The sequence below is a fragment of the Zootoca vivipara genome, chromosome 14, assembly GCF_963506605.1.
Source record: "Zootoca vivipara chromosome 14, rZooViv1.1, whole genome shotgun sequence".
In the NCBI taxonomy this organism is placed as follows: Eukaryota; Metazoa; Chordata; class Lepidosauria; order Squamata; family Lacertidae; genus Zootoca; species Zootoca vivipara.
In genome coordinates, this window is record NC_083289.1 from 24,813,998 (window position 1) to 24,833,575 (window position 19,578).

Consider the following 19,578-nt stretch of genomic DNA (forward strand, 5'->3'; position numbering starts at 1 on the left):
ATCTTGGATGCCTATCAAATCTAATATCATGGTGCCAGAGCCCCAAGGCAGGTGGATGGGAAGACAGATGTGAAGGAAGCCTTTTCAAAACAGGGTGTGCAACACTGCAATAATTTAATACAGTTGTGTTATATACAGTTGTGCTATATACACCTGAGCCCAATACAGCTGGGCTCAGAAGTAAGCCCAAGCAAGTTTAAATGGGTCTAACTCTAACCCAGGGCTGTAGCCTCCTATGCTAAGTTGGCTTCTTAAATAACTGGGAGATTCTTCACCAGTAAATTAAGTTCTTGCTCATCTCCACTCCAGCTGGGGCTTTGTCAGGGGAATTTTCTCTCCCTCCTTTTAAATCGCTTTTACCTTTTATTATGGCAAAGGAAAGGAGGGTGGGAGCCAGGAAAATGTAATTGACAATGTCACAATGGAGGAGGGAAAACTTCAAGACAGAAAACTCCCCCTCTCTGCCAGTTCTCCTACGAGAAACATTTCATATCTCCCCCAACAATATGATGTGTGGCGACACAAACAGTTATTTAACCAAAAAATATTTGATCAGAGAGAAAACAATTAGCAGTGCAAAGGCTGAACTCCCAGATTTATCTTGCAGAGAGAGGGAAAGGGGGGGAGGAGGCTTGGGGGTGAATGAGAGCTTTTCAATGCACTCTGAAGTTATTGTTTTCCCCATCTTCCAACCCTCGCTTTTAACTGGGCATCTGCCGTTCCTTTCCACAACCTGAACAGCACCAGCTACCACTACACAGTATCAAGGTTGGTGTTTAGGGAGGCTTTTAATGTTTAACTGTTTTATTTCATTTTTCTGTTGTAAGACGCCCAGAGTGGCTGGGGAAACCCAGCCAGATGGGCAGGGTATAAATATTATTTATTATTATTATTATTACTACTATTATTATTATTATTATTATGATATTGCCCACACCTGGGAGTAAGCCCCATTGAACATGGTGGGGGCTTACTTCTGAGTAAACCTGCAAAGGGTTGTGTTGTGAATGGGTTACCAGACTCCCGGAATCTTATCTCCTCCCCCACAATGACAATTGGGGGGGGGGGGTTGCTTCAGGAGGGAAGCCACCGTAAATGCAGAACCCACCATTGCTTTTTTTTATATAAAAAAAAAGAGCAACCCCTCCTAATATTTTTCAGATGCTCCAAAACTAAGCTGAAGCCTTCCCAGGTGTTAGCACTCCAAATACAATTGCTAAGGGGAAACAGGAAGGAATTTGGGGGGGGGGGAGGGCGCTCTAAGGAGACAGCCAGAAAGAGATCAAACTAGCTCTGACCCTTTCCCTTTTTTTTCTGCAAAGCTACAGGAGGCTCAATCAGGGATTCCATAGAGGGGCACCGTGAGAGGTTTGGTCATATGAAATCTATTTACAGCTACCGTAAGGAATCAGTCCTTGCACTGTCTAACATTGGGGGGGGGGGAATGAGCAGGGAGCATACTGGGATCTACTGGGAGATCTCCGAGTGATTCACAGTAGATCAGCATGCGGTTCTGACTCCTAATCTCTAGCGATTGCAACTACCGGTAGAAAGCTTCTTTATTTCTTTTTAAAAAGCACAGGGTGGTGAGGAGAGGGAGAAGAACATGAGTTTAGGTTCAAAAGGACCAGTGTGCTTGGTTCTGGTACTGATCCTCATATCTATTACATTATTATATCATTATCCCATCCTATGGAACGCCCTCCCATCAGATGTCAAACAGATACACAGCTGTATGACTTTTAGAAGACATCTGAAGGCAGCCCTGTTGTACAGGGAAGTTTTTAACGTTTGAGGTTTTATAGTGTTTTTAATATTTTGTTGGGAGCCACCCAGAATGGCTGGGGCAACCCATTCAGATGGATGGCATATAAATAATAAAATTATCACCATCATCATAATCATCATCACAAACTCCTTAATTCTTAACTAAACCACTTTGTCTTCCTTCCTTCCTTCCTTCCTTCCTTCCTTCCTTCCTTCCTTCCTTCCTTCCTTCCTTCCCTTATTACTACACTAGTCTCATTCAGCCCATTAAGAAAACGGGCACTAGAGGTGCGACGGGGCCGCGGCCTTCCCTCCCTTTCTGCACTCGGCCGCGGGGGGGCGCCAGAAACGCAATTAAACAAAGCGCTCTCCCATCATGTCCCGCGGCCGACCGCAGAGAGGGAAGGAAGGCCGCAGCCCCGCCGCTCCTCCCACGGGCCAGGTAGGGTTGTCAGGAGGCTGCGACGACGGACCAAGATGGCGGCATCAGGCTCCGGAGCCCGATGCCGCCATCTTGGTCCGCCGCTGCAGGGGAATGGGAGGCAGAGGGTTGGGGGGGAAGAACGCGCGTGCGTGGGGCACATGCGCATTAGCGCGGACACAGGGACACAGGGACTGGACGCAGAGACACAGGGACTTTATTATATAGGATTTACTTTCCACCTAGGAGCTGAAGATAGTGTACATGGCTCTCCCTCTTTTACTCTCACAACCACCCTATGAGGGAGCTCAGACGAAGAGGCGTGCCCGGCCAAAGGTCACCCAGCAAGCTTGATGGCCAAGTGGGAATTTGAATCCTGGTCTCCCAGGTCATAGTCACAAAACACTCTAACCACTACACCACATTGGCCTTTTTGCACCTGGCTGTGATCGGTGGCCTCCGGATTCTAGTGAGAAACAAGCAAACAAAGGAGATCCTGCATGCCTGAAGTTCGCCATCCTTGGTCTAGTATCTAATCCATGTTCTGAAGACTCGCTTGAAGGCTTTTGGGGTTGGGTTTGCTGTGAGCAACCCTCTTCTAGGGCCTTGCTTTACAGTACGAGTAGGAATTGGAAACCTTTTCATCTCTGAGGGCCACATCTTCATCAGGATCAGCCTCGTAGGGCCAAATCGGACAGGTGGGTGGGGCTGCCCACCTATCAGTCCCATGAAATCACACGCAAGGCACTTTGAAGTCCCGAAGCTGGGGCTTCTAAAAGGGAGTGTTTCTCCCCTTGATTTGGCGGTGGGATTCCAATGCACAGCCCTTCCTGATCCATTGCAGGTCTGGATGGAAACCTCAATGGAAACAATGGAAGAGAAACTCCATTTTAGCAGATGGCTACAATGTAAACCCCTCCCTGAACACCAGGGTTTGGGGAAGGGGTCTTTCCTACTTGGAGAGACCAAGGATTGAACCAGAGAATTTTTGCACTCAAAGCGCTGAGTCAAAGACCCTTCCACACTCCAAACAAAGGACATACTAGCACTAAGCAGCATAGCATTAATGCTTCCCAATATATTCTGTTGGAAACCTGCACTGAAGCTACCTCAGCTCTTAAGCTGAGGCTGCCCTGGGGAACATGGCTGAGCCTCCTCCAGGAGGGGCCATTGGCCAGTCCCTCTCTGCCTCTCTTTCTTTGAAAGTGCAATTATGGGCCCGCTCACTTCCTGCCCTGTTGCTTTTACGGGCTTGCGAAACACATGAAAACAATTATTTTTATCCTCCTGCAAAACCAAAACTTTCTAGACTCTTTTGGGTTGACTGGCCAAGGACAAGCTTTTTCATGAGCCATGCTACATAATTTATTGGTTTTTTAAAAACTCTGTAAAGTTTTTTTAAGAAAAAAAGAACTCCAGTAAAGTTCAGACCAGTTCGTGAGACTGAAGTAATTCCGAACTGACTCTTTCACGCACAAACCCCCTAATCATTTCGACTTAACAGATGTTTATAGTCCATAGAGAACTTGACTTGCTACAGGATACTAACAATGGTATTGTTCAGTAAATGGAAATAAGAGTGTGAAGAGGAAATAGCCGTTGGGGCTTGAATATTCCTGTCCCCTTCCCAACTAAAGCTTACATATTGATTGCATTTATATACACCACCTTTTCCTCCAAGTTGCTCGGGGCAACATACACAGTTCTCGCCCTCCTCATTTAATCCCCACAACAACCCTGTGAGGTAGGTGAGGCTGAGACACAGTGACTGGCCCAAGGTCACCCAGCGAGCTTTGTGACCAAGCAGGCATTTGACCCCTGGTCTCCCGGGTCCTACTCAGACACCCGAACCACTACACTATGTATTTAAAAGGCACATTCACACATACACCCCAACAACCAGCCCAATAATTAACTTCAAGTTGCAGTGGAAACACCACACACTAGGAAAGTCCTACTAGAGACTGCAAAGATGGGGAAAGCATAAGGTGAGCCTGGCTGTGAAATCGGGCTAATGGCCCATTTAGTCCGGAATCCTGTTCTCACAATGACCATCCAGAATCTGTATCTGCGGAGATATGAAGGCCACAGCACTCTCCGGGGCCAGTGTTAGAAACTCAGCTTTATAAACTAGGTGCCTGGTGAACTTCCCAGCAACTGGTATTCAGAGGGCTAGTATCTCCGAGAGTAGAGGTAACAGAGAATAATGATTGTGGCTAGTAGCCACTGATAGCCATGTCCTTCAAGAATTAATCTAATCCTCTGTTAAAGCTGCCAGACTTAGCAGTGTCACGGTCCGGTCGGCGGGCGATTGAAGCCCTGACTGAGGACGTCAGGACCAGAGGCAAGATGGTGATGTAGAAGCAGGAACAGGTGCAGGGCTGAGGGTCCAGCAAAAGGCAGTCGCAGGGTCAAGGAGTAAGGCAGAGGCGAAGGTCTGGGAGTCAAGGAGCAAGGCGTCGGCAAGGCAAAGGCCCAAGGAGCAAGAGGCCAGAGGCAACCAGGCAGGGGTAGCATTGCTGTGGCCAAGAGCTGAAGGGAAATGCTGAGCTTTTATCCCTCCCAGCTCCTGCCACCAGGTGCAGTGAGGTATCAAGTGGCCTCACCTGAGTGACCACTCCTTGCCTCTCCAGCACAAGCTGAGGTCTTCACCTGAGTGGCCACTCCTTGCTTCTCCAGCACAAGCCGAGGCAGGCCCCAGTCCTGCAAAGCACTACAGGCCCCAGAGCCTGACTCCTGCCCATACTCCTGACAAGCAGTCAGCCTCACATCCTGCTGACTGATTTTATATCTACTGCTAGTTTTACTGTTGCTACAATAATTGCTTTCGGTTCTGATGTTTCTGATCTGTTTTATATTTGTTTTATGGTTCTCTTTCGCAGGATTTCTTGAATATCTGACCTGAAGCTTCCAACCTTCAACTTTGCTGGACGCCGGGGGCTCCGCTCAAGGAAAATCCGGCACGTGGATCTGCTTGGACAAGCTGTTCCTCGGGGCTGGTGGAATGGGGAAGGCCCAATCCAGCAGTGCCTACCATGGGAACAAGATACAGACCATCCCAACAGCAGCCACTGTGCCATGGCAATAAAGCCAGCTTCCTTTGATCTCTCCATGCCACGCAAAGGAGCTGGTATGGATCAGAAAGCCCGGTGGGGATGGCATAAAAGAAGACAGTCTTGATGCACAGCCACTTCCAAAGGCAGAATGGCGGACAGCTGAGTTGACTTTGGGTTCCAAGGGGAAAGGGGGCTCATGAGAACAAAAGCAAGAGTAAAGAAAGACTAGAAAGAGAGAAACGCAGAAAAGGAATTTTGTTCCTCGGAAATGCACCAGAAAAACAGCACCAAACACCAAAAGCAGCACTTTTGCTCACTCATTCACTGCATGCCCACTTTGTTGTTGTTGTTGTTGTTTAGTCGTGTCTGACTCTTCGTGACCCCATGGACCAGAGCACACCAGGCACTCCTGTCTTCCACTGCCTCCCACAGTTTGGTCAGACTCATGTTGGTATCTTCGAGAACACTGTCCAACCATCTCGTCCTCAGTCATCCCCTTCTCCTTGTGCCCTCCATCTGTCCCAACATCAGGGTCTTTTCCAGGGAGTCTTCTCTTCTCATGAGGTGGCCAAAGTATTGGTGCCTCAGCTTCTGGATCTGTCCTTCCAGTGAGAACGCAGGGCTGATTTCCTTCAGAATGGATAGGTTTGATCTTCTTGCAGTCCATGGGACTCTCAAGCGTCTTCTCCTCCTCCTCCTCCTCCTCCATAATTCAAAAGCATCACATACTCAGACCAAAAGGAGGAGCAGATCTGTTTCCCTAACAGAGAGCTGCACTCGAACCCGGGAATGTTAACGTGTAAACCAGTCTTCCCTCAGGAGGTTTTGAAGTACAACTCCCATGGCCCCAGCCAATGGAAGCTGTAGCCCAAAACATCCAGAGGGCGCCAGGTTGGGGAACAGCTGCTGTAAATAATCAGCTGACCCCATTCCCATCCACTTTTCTTTCACTTCCAGCGCAGCTCGGTTCACACGCTAGAGAACCAATCTGCTCCTTCCTTTTGTTAAGCTGGCTGTTTTGATTAGAAATGAGCACGGATCCAATCTCGGCACTTTCAAATGCATTTGTATGCCCAACGCCAGCTTTAATTTCATATATCATGTCAACGTTTTTTATTAGTTAAATGATACCCGGTGTGTGGTTTAAGCAGGGAGAAGGAGAGATATATAGGGGGGTATTACACCAATTTAGGTGAAAGCAATCCCATTCCACATCAAAAACAAAACTAAGCCCATGTAGGCAGAGGAATTAATGAAAGCTTAGACCCTTGAATAATTTAAAAAGTGAAGCCCTAGTTAAATATAAATGACAAGATTTAATTCTAGGGCTCTAACCAAGCAGGGGCTGAAGCTCATAACCTGTTCTTGTCCCTGAAAACTGACTGGGCTCTGTGGCAGCAGACAAAAGGTGTCCATCACCCAAAACAAAGACGTTTTTTTGGATTTATTTTTAAAATATATAGCGTCAAGGCTTGCAAGCTGTTGTAAACCTAGTGTTTCAAGTTACCCGTTCCCGATCCTTTATCCTTCAACTCAATTACTGAGATCCTCCAATGGGGCATTTCTGGTGGCTCCTTTCAAGGCCCCTGAGATTCGGTCAACCTTTACTAGGGACTGAGTCTTTTGCGTGGCAGGCCCTGTCCTGTGGAACTCACTGCCAGTGGAGACTCAGCAGCAGGGCCATCCCAAAACATGTTGACACCTGAAATGGTTCCCAGTTCCCTTCCAAATTTGAATACCAGCTGCTAGGATCCACAGGGGTCTGCTTTGCCACTGTGACAGCAGGATGCCAGACTCTGATCCATCCGTGGAAGCCTTGTAAGTCATTGCAGGAGAAGGGCTATGAGCAACAGCAGGCCAGAAACATTTCTAGGACCAAACTGAAACTGTCAAGTTTCCCTGTTACTTTCCCTATTGCCAAGGGGTGAAATGCTGTTAATGCAATATTGTTATATTTCCGGTAATGAAATGCTGGGAGGTTTTGAATATTGTTATATTTGCCGTGATGCTGTTGTTTTATTATGTTATCATGATTTTTCTCTCGCAATGGTTAGTTTTGAGGTGCATTCTTGTTTTCTTTGTTGTAAGCCGCTTTGAGCAGGATTCTTTTTTGCAGAAAAAAATGGCATGCAAATAAAATCATGAATGAAACAACTTGGTTCACCGGTGGAACAACTTGGAATACCTTAGAGCTGCCACCAGTGGAGTTCTGAGACTCTGCATGAATCACAAATCAAATGTGGGAGGAGAATAATGCAATAATAATGCAATCCAACCACACAGTTTCCCTCCTTCAGGCCACAACAACCAGCAAAGGCAAGTGTTAAAGCTTGATGTGGACACAGGACATTTAAATGCTGCATTCACAAGAATATGCAATGGACAAGTGTTCAGTCTCTTCTGAAAAATGGAGTCATTAAAGATCTACTTTCACAAGCTGTTGGAAAGAGGAGTGCTGAAAGTGCACCTTTCAGTTGGCTAGCCCACATTTTACTCAAGAGTAGACCCATTAAAACTAGTAGAAGCAGGTTAGTAACACCCATTTAACTTCCACCGTAACTTCTTTGAGTATAACTGGCATTGGTGTTTTAAGTTTCACACAACAAATTAATAATATTTCATACAAAGAGGACTGGGCGATGAGCTCAAGGGATACATCGATTCCTTTAAGCCACAAGAGATACAATCTTCAGGAAGTTCAGAAAGCAAAACCATCCCCTGCAAAAATCAGGATTGTTTGTCTGTTGTTTTTCTACTCTTCCTAATACCCATCTAGCTGTCTGGTGGTTTGCATTTATGAAGGGTTCAGCTTTCAAGAGATTGTCAGATTTGGGGGAGGGGGGGAGAGAGAGAAGAATCAGCATTATTTCAATCATCTTAATTGCATACTATTATCCGCCCTGACATCATGACAGCAGAGCTCCCTAATTGCATTTTGTTAATCAGTGCTTTGTACTTCACAAGGGCCACAATACACACTCTGCTCACCTTTGACTGCTGGAGGTGCAAGTGTTAGGGACCTTCGTTTGCTGAAACCCACAGCCTCATCGCTCTCATTATTCGTTTCCTAAGAGGCATCTCACCTCCAGTGAACAAAATACAGTACCCTCCTTTCCCTCTTGGTCTCTTTTAGACCAGCAGTGGGAGCTCAGAGGTCAAAGGCAGCTCTCCTCTGGGCCTCTCTATCTAGCCCTTTGAACTCTCCCCAGGCCACACCCCTCACTGGCCCTGCCCTGCACCCCCAGAGTCTTTGCCTGGCTAGAATTTGTCCTCGGACTCCGATCATGCCCCTTGTGTGTAGGAACTAGCTTGCTCTACAGTAGTAATATTCACATTCGATGCTCTGCACACTTTGGCCTCCCCATCAATGGCATGTGGCCCTTCAAAGGCTACTCAGGGGGGAATGTGGCCCTCAGGCTAGAAAAGGCTCTCCACTCCTGTTCCAGGGAAGGCATCCCTTGCTACTCTTCCCCATCCCCCCCAACTACTACTACTACTACTACTACTACTGTTTGAATTTAGATTGCCAGCTGCTTGCAGGCAGAGACCATGGAAAGCATTACAGGAGACCATAGGAAACTGCCTGATACGAGCTCAGTCGATTTGCCCACCTCGGCTAGTATTGCAGACTCCGGCAGGCAGTGGCTGTGACCCTTTTAACTACAGATCCCAGAGGGTGAATCCAGAGCTTGCACAGAACATCTGCTTTGCCCCTGATCTGCAAGGTGCATAACTGTCCACAGATCATGCTCTCAGAAAGTTAAGAGCCTGCTGGATCAGTCCACTGGCCCATCTAATCCAGCATCTTGTTCTCACAGTGGCTGACCAGAGCCTCTGGAAAGCCTGCAAGCCGGACCTGAGCACAAGGGCACTCTGCCCACTTGTGATCTCCTGCATAATGCCTCTGACAGTGGAGGAAGAACATTGCCATTGTGGCTAGTGGCCAAAGTGACTAGTAGCCACTGGTAGCCTTGTCCTCCTGTGTGAACAGCCAGCAGCAGCAATGGATCATGTGATGATTGTGCTGTAGGAGTTCCCAAAAGAAATTTTGGGGTTGGAGAAGGGACACAGCAACCTCCCACTTTCCCAGTTTCTGACCTAAATGTCCCCTTCCTCTTTGCCTATTCACTTCACATAAATTTGGAGGCTGGGCAGCAAAAATAAATTGGGGGGAGGTGATGGCAAACAGGAGGAGGAAATGCTTGCAATCATTGGCAAAGGTTTCAGCTCAGTAGTTCCAAGGGGGAAATCCCTGTAATGTTTTTGTTGTTCTGCTTCAGTCCGGCGGGTGGTGTTAACTAACAAGTTTCTTGAAAGGTAAAAACCACACATTGCAATAAAGCCTCCTGCTTTCGAGGATAAGGAAAGGAACACTAATCTCATGCCCAACTTTCCATCCTGCAATCACGTTTGTGCAATGGCTTGTGATTTCACTGCCTTCTCTATCAGTGGCTCCGTGCTATGCCTGCTTGGCTCAGAAGAAAGCCCCTCCAATTCCAATGGATTTACTCGCAGGTAAGCATGCACAAAATTGCAGCCTTCATCTTCCTTCCCGTCCCTGGTGCATGCAAAGGAACAATGCAGAAAAAGAGGCATGGCCCACTTGGGAGAACATTTTGCAACTGTGTTTTTATTTTAAAAAAATATGAATTTAAAGGTGGCTTTTCTGCAGACACGTTAGTGAACATCCTTCTGGAAACTGGTAGGAAAAAAAACATTATGTGTAGTAGAGGCTTTTTCTCCCAAGATGCCTAGTCTTCTCATCAACATCTTTTCAAGCACATCAACTTCGACCAAGAAAAGGTCTTCCTAACTCTAGAAAAAGGCCAGCACAGCCTAACATCTTTCCAAGAGTAACCAACCAGAGACCTCCGCAAAGCAGCACACAAAGACAACAGCCCCTCTCCCCCTGCATGCCAATGTGGCATAGTGGTAAGAGAGCAGGTCTAGGGCCTGGGAAACCAGGGTTCAAATCCCGCATTTGGCCAAGAAGCTCGCTGCATGACCTTTGGCCAGTCACTGCCTCTCAGCAAAATCCATCTCACAGGATTGTTGTAAGGATAAAACAGGAGAGGGGGGGGGCGTGTGCACCACCTTACATGGCTTGGAGGAAAGATGTGGGATATAATAAACGTAAGAAAATATAGTTCAGCTCAGCATATGAACATGGGAGTTTTCAGGACCAATACCGTTTACATACACAAAAGCATGCCCTATTATCCCAGCTCGCTCCATTTGCTATTACCCATATACATTAGCTGGAGTGAGAGAAGTATCCTGTTTAGATGGCAAGCTTGAAAGTCCAGCTAAGAGGGGGGGGGGGAAAGAAAGTCCAGCTAAGAGGCTTTATGAAGGTCCACGCTGGGGTAATCTCAAGAGTTCACCTTGCTTCCCCTTCCAGTTCTGCTGTCTCGAGCCACTTTCCTTTCTCAGGAAACACTCCTGGTGCATTTGCCCCTTGTGCATTTGAAGTTTCCTTGATGCTTTAAAGTTAACCATCCATTGCGCTCCTATGGATGCCTCCTGATTTGTACCGGGATGTTGCCATCCCAGATAAGAACAGTAAGAAGGAGAAAAAGCCAGCACATCCCCATTGGCACCTGCTTTGTCCCTGAAACTCAAGAGGGGTCCCCACAACCTTTTCAGCAATTCCGTGTTTTGAAAGGAGTAAGGGAGAGTGGGACTCACAAGACCCACCGACTCCTCCATACCCATTGGGTTCTCTGGACTTTCCCTCCAGCAAACTGAAGACACGCACCCCCTTGCACCCCACTTCATACTAAAAGGGAATCTCAACCCACATATTCCACAAACCGCTTCTAGCCCATGATAGTAAGGACTGACCAAAATCGGACCATACCAAATGTCCATCTAATCTGTCCCCAACAGTGCCAATCACATGCTGGGAACGTCCACTGGGACAAGACAGAGAGAGCCACCCCCAACTGCTGAACCCCAGGACCTGGTGGCAATCAGAGGCCCCCTGTCTCTGGGAATCAGAGGCGTCCAGCATCGCCACAGCATTGGTGCAGGGAGAAATCTCACTCTCCACATGACCTGTTCTTAACACACAACAAATGGAAGCAACTGCAAAACCATGGCTCAACCCTGCATTAACAATGTACACTGCTCCTTGCCATAAGACCCAACAGGACCTAGGAACAGAGAAAGGGAACTTACAGCAAGTCAGACCATTGCTCCACCTGGGTCTGTACTGCCTACACTGGCTGGCAGCGAACCAGAAAGGTTCTCCTTGCCCTGGGATCCTTCTGCACGCAAAACAGATGATCTACTACTGAGTTACTACAACCACTATCTTTTTTGGTCAACGAGATTAAATAAATACACCAAAGACAGGTCAGGCAATAGCTACCAGTCACGGTGAAGAGGCACTAGACCCCTGGATACCAGACGCTGGGGAAAGACGCCAGAGAGAAAACCCAGCTCCTTTCTGAGCTTTGCAGAGGCATCTCTGGCTCGTTAGGCAGCGCTGGAATCAGAGCACCAGGGCGAAATTTCGGTCTGGTCCAAAGCACAGCGCTCCTGATGCTCTTAAACAAAGAGGGTGCGGAGGAAGGCGAGAGTGATTTTATCATGTGGAGAAGCATTTATCCTAGGCAGAAGGGCGAGCGCAGCTCCTTCCTGCAAGAGCTGGTGCTTCGCCCAGAAGCGCCTCTCTCTCAGCCTCTCCGTTGCGCCTCTGAAGGAGGCGAGGGAGGCGGAGAGAACAGGCGGATCGCGGTCGTCGGTTTATTTACTGCGACTTGGCACGTTTCCCTCCTTGGAAGAGGACTTGTTGACAGACCCATGTGCTTTCCAGAGAAGGGGAGGAAAGAAGGGGAGAACCACGCGCGCACCCAAACGCAGCCGGAGAGAAGCCGGGGAGGGGATCGCGCGGCAACAACCGAGTCCGGAGCTTCAGGGTGCGATTGCCATTTCCACACACCCACACCCACACCGAGAAAGGGGCTCCCCCGCCCCGTCGAAGAAAAACAAAGTCTGAAAGGGGCGCACGTCCCAAAGTTGAAATCTCAGCTAGTCAGAGGAGGGGGCTCCCTACCCTTCCTGAAGAATCGGTGCCCCCCTCGTCCCCCTGCCCCTCCGAAGGGAACCCCGCGTGCCTACCTGCTGCCAGGGCGGCGGCGACCAGGAGGCAGGCGAGCGAGCAAAGCGGCGGCAAGGGCCAGCCGCGGGGAGCCATTGGCTCCGGGAAGATTGGAGGGGTCCTCTTTTTTTCCCGCGGGCGGGTTCCCCCGAACCCTTCTCTCGACGACGAAGCCCCGTCCGGCGCGGCTGCCTCGCTTCTCTCCCGGGCGAAGCAGGCGTGGCGAGGAGCCGACGGAGCCGTACAAAGCAGCGGCCGCGCACGTGCGCCCGCCGCCGGGCCCAAATACAAGCGCCCTCGGAGCCGGGCCGGACCGGCGGTGGGTGAGCGGATCCGTCCGTCCGTCCGTGGGGCAGGCCGAGCCTAACGCCTCAACCTTCGCCTCGAGGAGAAGCAGTAGCGGCGGCAGCGAGGGCGGGAGGAGCCTGCGCGGCGGCGAGGGCGGCCTTGCGCCATCTTGCCGGACGGGCAGCCGGCCTGCCTGCCTGCCTCTTCGCTTGGCGTACGCTCTGGCGCGGCGGCTCTCCCGGCGCCCGGCTCGCCTCTCCTGCCTGCCAGGCGGCGCCCCAGCAGTAGCAGTAGCAACAGCAACAGCAGCAGCGCCGCCGCCGCCGCCTTCGAGCCCCCCAACCCTCCTCCTGCTGCTGCCCCGCCCCTCCTTTCCCCTCCCCTGGGAGTCCCCAGCAAAGGGGGCAGAACAAAAGGCGAGCCAACGGCCGGCCGGCGCGCTCCGGCTTCGCTCGCTCCTGCGACGGGACGGACCCCGCCGGCCAGCGCGCACGGCCAAATAAAGCCCCCCCCCCCAATGACTTCCTGAGGAGGAGAGCTCTCTTTTTTGTACGGGGGAGGGGGTTTCCTTTAAATGCTGCTAGGAATCAAAGCAGGTCAGACGGGGGGAGTTTGGGGGGCTGAGGGTGAGGTCTCTACCCTCCCCAGCACAGCTTTGCAAAGGCTTGAAAAGCCTTTCTCTCCCCACCCTCCCTTTGCAAAGAAAAAGCTACGACCGATAGTGGGGTTTCCCCTCTTTGTGGGTCTGCAATGTCTGCGCCCCCTCCCCTCAAAAAAAGAGCCCTAAAAACATGCACAGATTTCACCCCCTACCCCGGCCCCGTGAAAACACACGCAGGGATTTCGTGGCGCATGGTGCAAATGTGGCGAAGAATTGCGCTGTGTTGGAGATTCCCTTAAGGGGAAAAAGTTCTCCTCCGGATCAGCAGCGCTGTCGAAAGTAGCAACTGCGGTGGTGTTGGTAACTGGACGGTGTCAAAAAATCCACACCGCTGAAGAGGTGTGGCCCGGCAGAGGGGTTGCAAAGACAGAGGGCTCGATAAAGGATGAAAACACTCCTACAGTTTCCCAGGGACTCCCATACGCTCCTCCCACGGGCAGGGACAGACGAGGACCTCTGCGCCCCGAAACTGAGCCCCAGCGTCCCACAAGGCCTGGTACTAGAGACGGGCGAGAGTAGCGGTCAGCGGAGAGCAGATGCTGAGCTGGGATTCGGGGGGTTGAGCGAGAGAAACAAAAGATGCTCGCTTGACATTCAGACGTTGTGCAGCAGCCCGGCTTGAGAAAGAAGATGGCTATCGCGGGGGTGTAAAGTAGGGGTACTTTTGTATGTTGGTTCCCCGCCCCGCCCCCGTACACTGTTCAATACTGAACGGAACGAAGGCCGCTTCCCGTGTTTAAATCAGCTCCTCTTTTACAGTCATGAGGTCTGGAGCCTTTTATCTTTAAGAAGGACCACAGCTCAGTAGCAGAGCATCTCCTGTACCTTCAGAAAAGGCCCCACGTTCAATCTTCAAGTAAGGCTGGGAAAAGCTCTAGGCTGAACCCCTGGAGAGCTGCTGCCAGTCCGTGCAGGCAATGCTAAGCCGGATGGACCGAAGGCCCGCCTTTGCCTAAGACTGTTTGGAGCGGGGGCAAACTGTGGTTCACTGGCAGAGCACATGTTTGGCGTGCAGAAGGTCCCATGTTCCGTCCTAGAGAACTGTTCTACTCCTGTCCTGTTTATGGTCTCCCTCCCCTTCGGAAACCTGAAGAGTCACTTCAGGTCATAGCTGTCAAGTTTTCCCTTTTCTCGCGAGGAAGCCTATTCAGCATAAGGAAATTTCTCTTAAAAGGGGGGAGAACTCGACAGCTATGCTTCAGGTCAGTGCAGAAGGACCAATGGTCTGACAGTGTAAAGGCAAGAGAGGCAACTCTGGGGTTGCGCGCTCATCTCGCATTATTGGCCGAGGGAGCCAGCGTATAGCTTCCAGGTCATGTGGCCAGCATGACAAAGTCGCTTCTGGAAACGCCATTTACCTTCCTGCTGTAGTGGTACCTATTTATCTACTTGCACTTGGACGTGCTTTCCAACTGCTAGGTTGGCAGGAGCTGGGACCGAGCAACAGGAGCTCACCCAGTTGCGGGGATTCGAACCGGGGACCTTCTGATCGGAAAGCCCTAGGCTGTGTTACTTAGAGCCTAAAAGTCAGGTTCTGTGGCAGCCTCCAGGGGGGCGCTCGGGGGCTAGAAGGTCCCAGTACCAGGAGTATTGTGTCCAGTTCTGGGCAGCGTAATTTTAGAAGGATATTGACAAGGCGGAACGTGTGCTGAGGAGGGTGACCAAGATGATCAAGGCTCTGGAAACCAAGCCTTGTGGAGAACAGTTGAAGGAGTTGGGTATGCTTAGCCTGGAATAGAGGAGACTGCGAGGAGATATGATAGCCTTCTTCAAATATTTCAAGGGCTGTCACATGGAAGAGGGAGAAAGTTTTTTCTCTCCTGCTCCGGAAGGTAGGACCCAGAACCAATGGATTATAATGACAACAAAGGATATTCCAACAGGATATTCCATCAGGAAGAATTTTCTGACCGTAAGAGCTGTTCGACGGTGAAACAGACTACCTTGGAAGGTTGTGGATTCTCTTTCACTGAAGGTTTTTAAGCAGAGGTTGGATGGCCACCTGTCATGGATGCTTTAGTTGAGATTCCTGCATTGCAGGGGGTTGGACTAGATGACCCTCGGGGGTCCCTTCCAATTCTACAATGCTATGATTCTGTGAGGACTTGGTGACAGTTACCAGGTCAGGGCTAGGAGTCATGTCAGTTAGATGTTGCATGTGCTCATGTGCCAATATTGTATGTCGTTTTCTAAGGGAAAGCTGCCGTCGAAGCAAAGTCAACAAATATATAAACTAAGTTTTAAAGCGGGGTGGGGAGAGAAATGCAGGTGTTCCTGTGCAAAAGACCCGGGACTGCTTGTAACGCCCGCTAACAACATCCCTGCAGGGCAGGCCGCTCCCCTTATTCATATTTCCTAATGAAGTCTGGGGTCGTCTGCCACTTAAATCGGCTGACCCCGATGCCTTGCCTGATGACATGACTCTTTCTAGCCACCCCTAAGTTTCAGAAACCTCCAGCGTTATTTTCATAGGATTGTATCGCTGGAAGGAGCCCCAAGGGTCATCTAGTTCAACCCCCTGTGATACATGGCTTCCCATCCAATTTGAAACCATACCGGACCCTGCTTAGTTTCGCAAGCGTGCAAGCAGTTTTATTGTTGCGCTATAAGAAAGATCTCCTTTCTCATCCGGAGTCAGAAGTGCCCGAGCTGCGGAGCCTCGGGAACGTTCCCAAGCTCCAGCTCTATATATGCCTCCTTGCCCCTCCGCGCGCTCTCGCTCCCGCTCTCTCTGCAGTTTCTATGAACCACCTCTAGCCCGGACTAGATTGTATTACCAAACAGTGAGCGGGAGCCCCTTGCAAGGGAGAGCAGACCAGGGCGGCTCTCACTTCGCCGGAGCAGCTACTGAATTCCACAGCCGTCGCGAGCAGATTAGACCGGCGCTTGCAATAACAATCCCAGCTGCATCGGGAGCAATCGCACTTTCGTGGATAATTAGGAGGAGGAAAGAGGGAGGGAGACGCGGGCGAAATGAGGCTTTCGCTGTTCTGGGAAAAGACCTGTGTTTGGGGGTCTGCGTTTTCGGCAAGACCAAAATTGCATCGCGCAGAGACATATTGCAAACCTTTTGCTGCTGCTGTTCAATGCGAGGGCCACTTTCCTTGGTGGTTCCTTGGTGGTTGGGGGGGGGGGAGAGAGATGCCGGCGGTCGGTGGATGGTGGGGGCCATCCTATCCCATCAAATAATCCCCACTGATCCCCAGTGTAGTTGCAAATTCAGACGTGCAGGGTAGCTTCATGATAGTCATAGCCACTTCCTCTCTAAAATTATGCAACCATCCAAGATTATACAATGATCTTATAATTATACAGTAATAATAACATGGGATGCATTGCAAGGATCAGTGCAGATCTCCATGTGTTGCCTTTCATATTGAAAAGGAAGCGCGTTATGTTTTCAGTGTTCCTAAATGCTTCGCTTTGGAACATCTGGATGCCATTCAAAGTGCTGGTTTTGACCAATAAAGCCTCATGCAGCTCAGCACCCCAATGCCTCAAGGGCCGTCTCTCCCCATATGAACCAACCTGGACCCTGTGATTGTCATCTGCAGATGGGCCCCCTTCATGGAGGTCTGGAGGGTGGCAACACAAGAACAGACCTTTTCTGTGGTGGCTCCCCATTTGTGGAATGTTCTCCCCAGAGAGCCTCGCCTGGCGGTGCCATCCTTACACATCTTTAGGTGCCAGGCAAAAACATTCTCTTTTTCATCAGTCCTTTGGCCTTTTTGTGTGGGTGGAATGTTTTCATCTAGCTTTTTAAAAATAGGATTGTCTTTTAGATTTTTTTTAAATGCCGTTCTTAATGCATGTATGTTTTTGTTTGATTAAAATATTGAAAAGTTTCTTTGAGCTGCTGCAGCAACAACAAAAAAAGCAACCCATAAATTTAATAAATAAAGCAAACCAATAATGTAGCTATACAAATACAGTCATACCTCTGTTTAAGCACGCTTCGGTTTGAGTACTTTCAGTTTAAGTACTCTGCGGACCCGTCTGGAACGGATTAATCCACTTTCCATTACTTTCAATGGGAGAGTTCGCTTCAGGTTAAGTACGCTTCAGGTTAAGTACAGACTTCCGGAACCAATTGTGTACTTAAACTGAGGTACCATTGTATCCCCTTTCAGGCTGATTAGGACACTGAAGATGGGGAGTCTGCAAATAATCTTGCTGCAGAAATGGCAACATCAGCCTCTCCCCGCCACCCGCTGTCACCCAGAACACTGCATCACTGCCACTGATGCTTCTCCCAAGACTTCCAGTTTGGGAGCCCATCTGGGAAAGAAGAAATATTAAAAATAGATTGGGATGTGAGATTTCCAGGGGAGAGGTGGTGGCCAGGAGAAGGATGTAGCACCCCACCGCCCTGCTTCCCCCCCCACCCCCCCGGAATTTATACCTCCCTGAACATGTCATGTCTAACGCTGGCAGGAAATAGGACCTGGCCATTTCGAAGAGGAGTACATCCTGTGAACACCCCCTCACCACCCCAGTAACTCTCAGTAGAATGCCCCCCCTTTCTCACTCTGCTTTTTGTAATTAAGTCCAACATCTGGTTTACTTTCTTCCCTAACTGTTGCTGCACACAGAGCAGATGTTTTCATCCTGATGGCCAGGCCAGCATGTAAATCTATTTCCTGAGTGGTTCCAGTTCATTTAAAACCTATCAACATGTATGTAAATAACCAATGGGCATGATGGAGTTCATTAATCTGTGATTGGCAGGTCCGGCGACAGGGTGGAGGGGTGGCTCCTAAAGCCAGACCTGATTTAATATCCCCAGATACAATGAAACCCTCAACATCTCTGCTTTTGCTTATTTCCTCTTCAAGCAAGTGACAGGGAAACGCAAAGAAGCAAGCAAAGAAAGAAAGAAAGAGATACCAGGTTGAGTCTCCTTCTTGCCATGTTCTTTCTGGGAGGCAGAGGGTGGAACCCTCCCAGGGGCCACAGTCCCTTGGTCAATGGCAGGGGCCTGAGTTTGTCCGAACCCTTTTTAAAGCCTCCAAGTGGGTAGCTGTAAAAGTGAATTGTATGATGACGATAATGATTTATGCCCCACCCATCTGGCTGGGTTTCCACAGCCACTCTGATGATAGCGATAAAACATTGAACATTAAAAACTTCCCTAAACAGGGCTGCCTTCAGATGTCTTTTAAAAGTCAGATAGTTGTTTATTTCCTTGACATCTCATAGGAGGGCGTCCCACAGGGCAGGTGCCACTACCAAGAAGGCCCTCTGCCTGGTTCCCTGTAGCTTCACTTCTCGCAGTGAGGGAACCACCAGAAGGCCCTCGGAGCTGGACCTCAGTGTCCAGTGCTAATCCTACTCACCCGCTGAAATGAAAAGTTGTTGTTGTTAAGTCGTTTAGTCGTGTCTGACTCTTCGTGACCCTATGGACCAGAGCACGCCATGAAAAGTAGCCATGTTCAATGTGCCTGTTCTGAGTGGGTTAAGCCTTGGATATGACTCATATATACTTAGTTTACTTATATTTTTTACAAAAGAATAAGAGCAAACACCGCAAAGGAGCAAAAATCTACTGCTTTTATTCTTCCTCTTTTTTTAATAATAAAAAAACAAGCATGAGGTAGTTGTTGTGTTAAAGGGGGGGGGGACACCATAGAGAAATAGCAGTACAAACGCTACGCTAGAGACACACACTACTAGATTTTTTTTTCCTTTTTCATATAAAAATTAAATAATATAAAGATGCTCTGAGGAAATAAAAAATACATTGTCATACATTAAAAAGGAGAAAAAAGAGAGAGGCCAATACCTAAAATATTAGGTACAAGAACCTAGGGGGCCCCATCGCAGCAGGAATCCCTCACCGAGCCCCCAGTGAAATTAACAAGAGCCATAAATGGACCCCCGTTCCTTTCAGTGGGGCTGAGGCAGGAGGGCTTCCTGCCTGGAAAGTGGCCTGTGTTAACACAAACATCCAGGCTAGTGAGGTGACCCAGTTGCTGGAGACGGTTCTCTATTTTCGGAACAAGTTGTTAGAAGCACTCGCAGAGTGTGTAATAAGACGCGGCAACACCTGCCTGCAAGGAAGGTTGCTTTCCAGCTGATGATGAACACAGAAAACATAGGGAAAGGATGGGGGGGAGCTTTCTCAGCCCCAGGGCCACATTCCCCTGTGGGTAACCTCCTGGGGGCCGCATGCCAGTGCTGCATGGGGGCCTGAGGCAGAAGCAAGGGATGTACAGTAGCTAGATTAGAGGTGTGCCAACTCAGGAGGTCCCTACACAGCCCCACCTGCCCCTCCGTGTTC

At 49.5% G+C, this 19,578-nt stretch overlaps 1 protein-coding gene across 1 annotated transcript in view; it reads right to left on the reverse strand.

The window, feature by feature from the left end:
* Nucleotides 1-12,562, reverse strand: part of IGDCC3 (immunoglobulin superfamily DCC subclass member 3) — a 104,230-nt gene extending 91,668 nt beyond the window's left edge. The window contains exon 1 of the mRNA XM_035131707.2: nt 12,370-12,562. Coding sequence (XP_034987598.2) covers nt 12,370-12,445 — 76 coding nt within the window. The 5' untranslated portion in view covers nt 12,446-12,562. The remainder of the gene's footprint in view (nt 1-12,369) is intronic.
* Between the last annotated feature and the right edge of the window lie 7,016 nt (nt 12,563-19,578).